This window comes from Emydura macquarii, unplaced genomic scaffold, assembly GCF_026122565.2.
Source record: "Emydura macquarii macquarii isolate MOO-44397 ecotype Brisbane River unplaced genomic scaffold, CSIRO-AGI_Emac_v2 contig_295, whole genome shotgun sequence".
Classification (NCBI taxonomy): domain Eukaryota; kingdom Metazoa; phylum Chordata; order Testudines; family Chelidae; genus Emydura; species Emydura macquarii.
Window position 1 is genome coordinate 1 of NW_027130432.1, and position 10,881 is coordinate 10,881.

General features: G+C 43.8%; 1 protein-coding gene across 1 annotated transcript; it reads left to right on the top strand.

The window, feature by feature from the left end:
• Window positions 1–6,063: 6,063 nt before the first annotated feature.
• Window positions 6,064–10,543, top strand: UQCRFS1 (ubiquinol-cytochrome c reductase, Rieske iron-sulfur polypeptide 1). The gene is made up of 2 exons (XM_067550341.1): window positions 6,064–6,348; window positions 9,756–10,543. The coding sequence occupies exons 1-2, from the start codon at window positions 6,138–6,140 to the stop codon at window positions 10,364–10,366; spliced, it is 822 nt and encodes a 273-aa protein (XP_067406442.1). The 5' UTR covers window positions 6,064–6,137; the 3' UTR covers window positions 10,367–10,543.
• Window positions 10,544–10,881: the final 338 nt, after the last annotated feature.

Here is a 10,881-nt window from a genome sequence, read left to right on the forward strand (position 1 = left end):
GAAAAAACTAAGGTTTACCCCCTTCCTGCTTTTGCTAAGGTTATGTGCCAACTTAGCTAATTAACGGGCCCAGTAGTTGGAAGTTGCCTTCCTAAAATAAAAACTCCTAATTAAACAATCCTGTTAAAAGGAGGTCAAAAAGGCACCCTAAAAGACGCATGCGTAATAAGGTATTAGATTATCGCACACCCTGCATAAAAAATTGGTTCATTAGCATGAACATGTGAAGATGTTTGTATAAAAAAACCCATGTATGTAGTAGGCGGTCGGAAAAGGTGTAAACCTTTTAGTACCCAGCCAATGGGGAATGAAGGGAGGGATTCTTTCGGCCGGAATAGGAAATATATACTGCTGAATAATAAAGGAGGGGCGCGCTCCTTTCAAATATTTTTTTTTCTGAAGTTGTGCCCAGCTTTGCAAACCTGTTAAAGAAATAAAAAGTACTTTTCTTGTTTTACTCTTTACCCGTATCCGATGTTCTTTTATTAAAACCTTTTTAGTCAAAGGTATTTCTTACAAGACCTTCCGTTAGCACTGACTGGTCCCACTCGAAGTTCCCTCTACCTCCAAAAGCCTGTGCCTTTCCCTGTCTCCTTCAGCCTTTGTTGTTTGAAAAGCTAGTAATACCACCTGGTTTTAATTTTCCTAGGTGGGGATTTTCTATTGTGCCCAATTCCCACCCTTCATCTCATTTGGATTTAACTGGTTCTCCCAACTCAGCCAACCACTTTAGCATACCCATGGCTCTGCCAGAGCAGTCGTTAAATTCTTGTGCTCATTCTGTAGCTTCTTCCAGATAAGGTCCCACTCATATATCATCCACCTCGTCCGCTCATGATTGACTCACTACATATCGAGACATTCAATGGATACAATTTTATGAAGTTTACCATTGTAACCCTTCTGCCAGATCTCGTCGGCAGCAGCAAGGGCCGGGTTCTATATCTAGGGGTCCCTCTCAATGATACAACACCAAACTGGCTCGAGCCCCCACCCAGTCACCTGGGAAATTACACACTATTCCCTGGGCGCCCCCAAAGGGCAATACTTCCCCTCTCGCAAGCACAGAGTCTGAGTGTAGAAAGAAACCTTTTAATAGCAAAAGAAAGGTAACACAACACTGGTTTGGGAAACAGTGCAAACAGAGTTAATGAACTCAATGAACCAAACCCCTCCCAGAGTACAGGGCGTGTCCTTTGCCTCTCCCTTCCTTCTTCCCCCTGTACTGACCGGCGTGGTTGCAAGTGCCAGCCTCTGACCAGAGTTGCCTGGTGCTCACTCAGCTCTGTTAGTTGTCAGGCAAGGTTTCCCAGATCCTCTACTGGTTCAGCTCTTAGTGATTTCAGCTCTTAGTAATCTCAGCTCATGGGTAAACCTTCTGCTGACATACAGGCAATGTCCCTGCTTTCAAGAAACAAAAATAATCCAAGATGAGTCATTAATTCTATCTTTTAACAATGGGGAGAGAGAATCACTCCATGACTGGAGACAGCCCTTTACCGGGGCCAGCACAATCCCCATAGGAGACTGCTCCTCCACCTTCCTTCCTTCCCCCCCCCCCCGCCCCATTTCCAGGCTGAAACATCTGTCTGCCACCCTTGTGGAGCTCGGTTTAGTTTAGGGTGCAAATTCTATCATAACAGACTAAGCACAGTTTTGCTGACATCTGTTCATACATTTGAAGGACATTTCATTACCCCAGTAGTTAACACAAAAGTGGTTTGTAGCCCAAAACCAGCCCTGCTAACCATTTCCCATTATGCTCAGCACCTAGGTAAGTTATGCTAAATACTTAATTGTACTCATGCAGATACAAAGCCCATGCAAATAAAGTGCCCCCCTTTCAGCTGCTGAGCAAGGAGAGTGTCACTGAGACACTCAGACCTGGCTTACACCATTATTCATTCATATAGTATAGACAGATTCCCCAATTCACCATGTCTCGCCCTCCTTCAAAGAGCAGCAAAGCAAGGGGTACTACCCAACTACCCTTGGAATGTTTTTGCACCTGTACTTGGAGCTAAAGCATCTGCTATTACTTCATACATTCATTCAACAAAACAATGTCAAGGATCACACCACAATACAGGTCAGTTCCCATCTACATTTGTAGAGGTCTCCTCCCTCGATATTGCATGGAAAGGGCACATAGAGTTCATGGGCCCTAATAAACTCAACCTCATACTTCTAGATTGGTTGAAATGGCCCCAAGAAGCTAGGTTCCCTGCCAAGTGGGTCTTAGCCTGCAGTGCCACTAGGATTTTAGTGGTCCCTGTCCCAGCATGAAGTGAAGTGTTCCCACTTCCCCCCAAGCCAAGTCTCAAATAGTCTCCTTCCCACTGGCTGAGGAGAGATGAGCTGTGCTTCCTCCTTCATCGCACTCATGTTCAATTACATCTTGACTGACTAAGCTGAAGCTATATATTGAGCATTAAACTTCCCCTCCCCTTTTCCTGTTTCCTCCAAGCAGTCACTTTATACTTATTTGGGGCTTTTCCCCACCCTCTGATTAGTACTCATTAGTAACCTTGGTTTCCCTTCTCCTAGAGGTGTTCCAACTCACACTACTGTTCCGCTGTGCCTCAGTTTCCCCACTTCCTACAGAAGTTTTGAGCACAGACATAGTCAGCATTGACTTAATTTCCCCAGCAAGAATACACAGAGAGCTTGCCCTGTGAGTCTGTGCTAGATAGGAGATCTGGCTATACACCACTTCGAGGGTACACAAGACATATGTACAGAGGGTTAGGATGTGAATTCAGTCACATGCATATTGTATATCCTCTATTTGCTGTCACATGGTTAGCCTGCTGCACCTATGGCAAAGCCCCTAGCTTCATTCTAGCCAGGAAGTTAACCTGCCATGAGCCACAGCCAACTTGAATATTTGTGCTCCATCTCTGGACAGATGTCATACCTCAGATCCCTGAAATCTTTTTTCTGCGATCAAGTTGGTGCTGCTGCTGCTCCCCCTAGCTAAGTTTACCTACTTCCCCTCTATGCAGAGCACCCCCCTTTTACTCCTGGCTCCCATGAATGGGCTACTCACCTCTGAGCCTTCTCAGATCCAGACCAGCTGTCAGCAATAGCATCAACCTATTTCCATATTCCACAACCCCCCCCCCCCCCCCAAAAATCATGCACTCATCCATTGGAGGTCTGTCTATTAACCAAGACTTTAGGTCAGGAGAGTATTTTGTAAAAATGCTCCAGCTTCATTAACTCACAGGCATCGTATACTCTGTTACTACTCCAACCAGTTCCCCATTTCCCTATGTAAACCCTTATTTTGGGGGTACAACTTAAACTAACTCACATCCTCTTTTCTCAGAGCCAGCCAAATTGTTTTCCTGTATTTTATGTTTTCTTTATGTAACCCCTGTGTTTCTCTCACCCAGAGACTCTGACAAGGAAAACTACAAACAAGGTGACAACTGGAAGTCCTTTAACACCCCAGCATGATGAGACCAGGATCTGAGGCTGTAAAAACCAAAACAGTCAAAGGATCACAAGCTCCATGATGTCTGGTTTCCTTCCTCCCTTTGTGAGACATCCACAAGGAATTTGTGCAGCAGAGAGGACCTGAGTGCAAACCATGGCACATTCCCAGCTGGGACATGCTACTACTAGTGCATAAGATCACACCACAACCCCCGCTGCCCAAATTACATCAATTGATCAGCAAGAACAAGAGCATAGAAAAAAAACTTACCAGGCCAGGCAAAAACCAGACAGGTGGCAACCCTAGTCCATTTACTTACAAGTGGTCAGACCATGGCCCAGGTGGCTTCCAAAGCTCCATTACCTATGGAAGAACCAGTCAGGAGGCTCTGGGCAGACCCCTGAACTATTGTAGCTGGCTAGACATATATCAGGTCTTCCTGGAGGAGATCAAAGTCCTCCTACACAGAAGGATAGTAACCTTTATGAGATAAAGAGGGAACTAGCCAGATTGCCTGCAGAAAGAGTGAGAGCAGCACTGAGTAGTGAGGTGCCTCACCCAACCACAGAGCGTTGCTCTTCTCAAGAAGAGCAGGATATGCTTGCTGAGCCATTTCCCAGCCAGGAAAGAAAGGAGCCAGTACTTGTTGCAGAAGAGACCTTCAACCTAGCCCTACTACCAAAAGTCAGCTGATCCCCCAGGACAAAGAGAAGCACTTCCAACAGTCAAGATTATCTGAGCACTGTACCCCTCTTGGGTTGGGGGGGGGGGGGGGGGCGGAGTAAACTGAATGATCAGGTGACTGCCCCGGTATAATAATTAGATAGAATACAATCAAGGCTATATTAAACAGCTATTTTAATTTTTTTTTTTAAACTCTAGAACCCTGTATGTGTGTGGGAGTAGGAGTCCCTTCCAGACTCTACTTCAGGTCTTTGCACTCTCCCACCAAGCAGACGCTCAAAGAGTTCTTAGAATAAAGTTTAACAAACAAACACACAGACTCTCCCCTTTGTCCTCCCCTATGGAAAAGGGGCATCCGTAGAAAAATAAAAAAAAGAAGTAAGGGTTACCTGGAACTCAGGCAGTCTTCCTGGAGTAGCTCTTCCAGCTCAGTGTACATAGGTGCCACTTCCAGCCCTTCCTCCTGGAGTGTGCTGTGTTGAGAAGGGGGTATACAGCTTTGGGTGCAGTAAAGTTTGTTGCTATCTCATTTTTTTACAAACTTAGCTCACCTCTGATCACTGCTTGTGGCAGGTTTTCCCTTTTAAGCTTCCCCACCCCCCACTTCCAGGCAGAATAAGCCTTGCAGCCTGCAGTGTGCCGTGCTGAACAGGCCCAGAGGTGCTCATTAATCACCTCTCTGTCTGTGAAGGCATGCCCCTTCACACACACACACACACACCGAAATAAAAAAAAGTAGTTGTATGCATCCTTGTTCCTCATATTGTATCTTCTACATGATTTAGTTGTATAGATGCCAGTATCTGCCTGGACAGAACTGATCCTGAATAAGGTAATACAATTAAGCACATGTAGCTTTTGATATCTGGACCATGTATGTAATACAAATATCTAAAGCTCAGATAGAATAAAAAAGAGCATTCCAAAAACACATCATGCTGAGGCAAGGATGATGTGCTGATATTCTGGTGTGACAGGATAGTGTTTTCACGAGATATATTTCTGTTAGATTGCTACTTTGGCCCTGCATTACTAGCAATTTTATGTAACATAATGACACTGTGTAGCAACAGGAGGTAAGTGTTATGACTATGATGACCTATCCGCATGGCATGATCACAGTTCAATGATGTGACAGTGTTATAATCTGATTGAAACAATGTACACGTTGTAATGGCAAGACAGTGTCATTTTTGCATGAAATGATGACTTGGGTTGTGCCAATATGATGGTTTGTTGCTCTCTGACAGCACTTTAATGTGACCTGATAATTCTGTGCTGTGGCATTTTGCACTGATCTGATGGTGTTTATCTGAAGCATTTTGCCACGTCAGTATCTGTGTGGGACCATTAGGGTGTGGTGACACATGGTGTGATGGTTTCATGTGATCTTATCATGTCATTTACCTGAGACACACTGCTATAAGACCACACATCGGCTACACAGATAAACTGCATCTTACCAGCTCAGGTGGATGGACTAGATGACCTCTTGACGTCCCTTCCAGCCCTACATTTCTATGAGTCTGTCCTGCTGAGGTAACACGATGTCATTTTTGGCGCAATATCTCATTTTTATACCGCTCCCACTAACATTTTGCCATGACCTCACTGGTGTGCTATGACCTCATGTATTATGGGGCATGTACCGCTAGGACGCAGCAGTGTTTTGAAAGCTCTCACTGTGCCGCACGAGCAGTGCCCACGCGGGCACAGCATTGCCTGGGGTCCTCCTCCTCCCTCCGGCAACAGAAGCCAAGGCTGGAGCGCCGTGGGTAGGGGGGGGAGGGGTCGCAGCCGGCCTCTCGCACAGAGGCGGATGCCTGGGTGACGTCACGCAACAACGTCCCGCCCAGTGAGGGGGCGGGGCCTATGCGGCGCTGCGTGTGCCCGAGGAGGAAGTGGGGCGTTACGGCTACCGGAAGGTCGTGTGTGCTGCGCGTGCGCGGTCTGGTTGGACTCAGTGACTGAGGAAGGACGGAGAGGATCCGCCTCAGACGGTGTCGGCGCCATGTTGTCTCTGGCCGTCCGCACCGGCCCTTTGGCTCCGTACCTGTCGGCCGTGGCGCATGCCGTGCCGGGCCCGCTGAAGCCCCTGGTGCCGGGCCTGGTGCCGCAGGCTGAGAAGCTGCCGCGTTACCTGAAGCGGCTTGTTCTGTGCCGGGAATCGCTGAGCGGCCGGGCTGCCCGCGGAGGCCTCGTCGCCACCGCTAGCCTCAACGGTGCGGGACGGGAGTGGGGACAGCCTGGGGATGGGGAGCTGGGGCGGGCCGGGCCGGGCCGTTCGGGGGAGGTCGGACCCCGGTGGAGCCGCAGAGCCGGGAGTGTTGATGGGGCCTGTGGGCTTCGCTGTCTGTGGGAGCGGCGCTGGCTGTGTTGGGGAAGACTCGCCACACCGGGACCCCCGGGCTCTGGGCTACAGATCCCTTCTGCCCCCCCCCCCCCCCCCTCCTCCTATACATGCTCCGTGGTAGCGGCCCCCAACCTCAGGTCACTCTATGCGTGTGAGGAGAATGGGCCAGGCCTGCATCTGGCCCTTCTGCATCTGCACTTGAGGGCAGGCTAGGCCCGAGTGACCTTGCGGGGCCGGCGCTGCGCTTCTCATGCCCGGGTTTCCATATACAGCTCAGCTGTGAGTTACTGACTGACCTGCAGCTCTTGAAGTGGTTGTGTCTATTCCCAGCCGAGGAAATCCTTTGAGAGCACACACAGGCTCTTATTGTATCTGGTGCAGATGTGCTGCAAATTTCCCAGGTGTATGTGGCAGTGAGAGGCACAGGGAAATGTGAACAGTTTGAGTGTTTTTTCCACTCATACTTGAGGCAGTAATTGTATCTAATCTAGTGCAAATTGCATGATCACAAGCAGTGATTTTAGATAACAGTTCGTGCTTAACTTCTGGGAAGATTTCAGTTCACAGCTCCAGGATAGGGAGAGAACAGAAAACATTATAGCAACTTAATGGTACTTAATTGTTTTAGCTACAGGTGAAGGACTGCATCTAAGACCAAAAGTCAGGGGCTTCTTTGTTACAGAATCAATAGTTGTAATCTTACAAGGAGACTTACTTATACTGTCAGCCTTATTATTTTCCAGTTCATTCAGTGTTTTGTAATAGCATAAACAAGGGTGCTGACAGTAGTTCCTCTTAATATAATGTTTGTGTAGTGTTGAACTTTACAGGACTTAATTTTCAAACCAAGCAAAGTCAGGTCTCCATGAAAATTTTCCAGCAATGCTGCTGTATAACCCCTTTTTCAGTAGCAATATCTCCATTCATTTTTTTTAAACTGAGTATTTTTTCCACTTTCCTATATAAAAAAAGTAATGAGCTTACATGTTTGTCTCCATATTTATGCACTCTGTGGGCTTGCACAAGTACTGATGTGGTAAATATCACTTGTCCACATCTATATTGACTCAAGTCGTTTAACATCGGTTGGCTAACACAACTCAAGCTTGTGTCCTAACAGTAACAGAGTTTCTACGAAAGGAAAGGCCATTGAGGATGTAAGCCAGCACAAAATGAACAGAACAGTTCCTCTCAGCTTCCAGATTGCCTTTGCTTGATTGTTAATTAACTATTTTTATTACAAATGAAACATAGTTGCAGCTGCATTTGAAGTGGCCACTGAATGGGGGGGAATGAAGTAGTCAACTTCTCAGTGACCTACTTGAGACTGCTTTGGCTAGATTTTCAGAGGAACAGAGCACCTGCAACTCACATGGGGAGAAAATCAACCTCAGCATCAATTTTGGGGGCTGGAAATTATGCTCAGAATCAGCAGCTGCCTCTGAAAATGTTGGCCTTTATCTGAGGTAATTGAGGTGCAAACATAGAACCCAGACTGCAATATTTAGGGTCACATGCCAAGATAAGAACCACACTTTAAAATCCTTAAGACAGACTGTCTTGTGTGTTGCTACACTGTATAGAAGCCATTAACATCTTTCACTTCAGTAGCATATAGCTTTCACTGTGCTCTCTCACACTTTACACAAATATTGAGAACTACTATTCCTTGCAGACAGAAGCTTCTGTAGTGATTACAATTACATAGATATTTCAGGTTGTCACTCTGCTAATAAAGTTAAAATAAGATGTGCATTTGAAGAATACTTGCAGTGCGAGTAATATGAAACATAGCTTATATTCCTCCTGTATAGTGTTGGTTAATACTAAATTCTCCATTGAAGAGAGAACACAGAACATTTTAAAGCTAAAACTGCGTTGCATCATTACATCCTTACTGGATATATTCTGTTTAACTATTGACCTTAAAGTAAATGGGTAAATTAGTATTACTTGCTATTGTAGAATTTTAAAAATACCTGCTTAATTTCTTTTAAATTAAAGACTCAGAAAATGGTTTCTCTTTTGCAGAGTTGCTTGTAAATAGATGCACTTTATTTCCTCCGTTAATTCTAGTTGGTGCAGTTCCCGGATGATAATTTCCTTTGCACATAATATCTCGTTCTTATAAATCATCCTTTGATGGGACACTTCTGTTAATCTTCAGTGTTACCCGTGGGAATTCCTAGAAAAAAATTAAACATGCTCTCTAAGGCTAAATATCTCAGTACACAACAGTCTTGGCAAGTTTTGTCAGTATTTATATTATTGATATTTACTTTATTCTTTAACTGAGTATATCTGTTTTTGTTAAGATAAATAGCATTAACTTTTTCTGGAAAATATCCAATAAGTTTGCATTAGTCTGGACACAGTGGACCATTCTGGCATGGTAATTGTGAAATTTGCAAGCCAGCCAGTAAAGTTTGGAACTTGAATGTGAATATAAGACCTTAGGAAAATGTCTTAAATTTGAGTCCTAATTCAGCAAACGCATGGTTGTTTTTACACACTTGAGTGGTGCTACTGAAGTCAGAGTTAAGTACATGCATAAATATCGGCAGCTTCATGGCCTGAGTGCTTTTTTAAATCCATGTTTCTTCATCCCAGTTTTTCTAGGGAAATTTTCAAATGGAAAAAAAAATCTGTCTTCCCTTCCTGCTGCAGATGATGTTCTCCAGTGTAGAAAGTTAACAGGTGTAATAGGTACACTGTTAAGAACTGATAGGCCACCATTTAACCTACCTTTGTCTCTAAAATCAAAGTTCTTTTCTTTTTTTAACATGTTTTAAAATTGGGGTAAACCAGCATTCATAAGCAATCTTTCAATAAGAAAAGCTTGGAAGGGGAAGATTAGCAAGAAAATAGATTTCAAGCTTTTAAGGGGTTATATCATTTTAAAATGTCTTTTAACGTTGCTATATTTTAGATTGGGCCAGTGCTCTTTAAATCATTAAATATAACACAACCTGGAATTTTTTTAGACACCGGGCTTATGATCTCAGATATTGGTGGAGATGGCAGAGATCACTTAATAGAAAATAGTTGGGTTTCTCAAATGATCTTGTACTACCATAACAGGGTGGTAACTATTGCTTTCTAACAATATGCAGGTATCAGACTTACTGTTTGAGATTTATGTTTACAGAGCATTATGGACCTCTTTCGAATTTCACCTTGAATTCTTGGAAACAAAGCATAAAAGCTTCATAATCAATATAGTTCTAGGTCTTTATAATGAGATGCTTACAGTTAATATTTACTTTTTTGTTGCAGCTCCAGCTAGTGTTCGTTACATCCACAATGATGTCACAGTACCTGACTTCTCTGACTATCGTCGCTCAGATGTGTTAGATAAAACAAAATCTTCTCAAGAGAGCAGCGATGCTAGGAGAGGGTTTTCCTATCTTCTGACAGCAACAACATGTGTAGCCTCTGCATATGCTGCTAAAAATGTTGTTACCCAGTTTATTTCGAGCATGAGTGCTTCTGCTGATGTGTTGGCAATGTCAAAAATTGAGATCAAGTTGTCTGAAATTCCAGAAGGCAAGAATATGGCTTTCAAGTGGAGAGGGAAACCTCTTTTTGTGCGTCACAGAACCCAGAAGGAGATTAATCAGGAAGGTCAAGTAGCATTGACTGAACTAAGAGATCCACAGCATGATTTAGACAGAGTAAAAAAACCAGAATGGATTATACTCATAGGTGTCTGCACTCATCTTGGCTGTGTGCCTATTGCAAATGCTGGAGATTTTGGTGGTTATTACTGCCCTTGCCATGGGTCACACTACGATGCATCTGGCAGAATTAGAAAAGGTCCTGCTCCAGCCAACCTTGAGGTTCCATATTATGAATTTTCTTCTGATGATTTAGTTATTGTTGGTTAAATAACTGGACATTTGTCTGCTTAATCTTTTGTTGTATGAACATGATGAAAAATGGTTAACAGATTCTGCTGTAGAATAAAACTAAAATGATCCTAAAAAGGTGAACCTAGTTGTCTAAAGTCACTCTTAACAAGATGTGCTTAAATACTTCCCAGTTTTAATAAAGAATCAAACTGAGTGAACTGTTATTTGCTGTTATAAAATGCAATGAGTGTCTGTAATTACTAAAGAAATCTGATGACCGTGCCTAATAAAAAAAAAAGCTATGGATGCCTTGTAGTAAGTATGAGGTGGTGTCATATTGGAACAGAAAACTTAAGCCAGAATTTTGTGTACTTTAGCCATTTCAAACCCACTCCTTGGAAGCTCTTGCATACAACAATAGGAAAATCTGACATAGGATCACTTTATACTTGTTTTAGGGAACAAGTAAAAACTAGTCTCTAAGAGGCATACTTTAAAAAAAAAATTTCTACTCAGACAAGTTATTTTAGTTTGAAACATTTTGCTTTCTA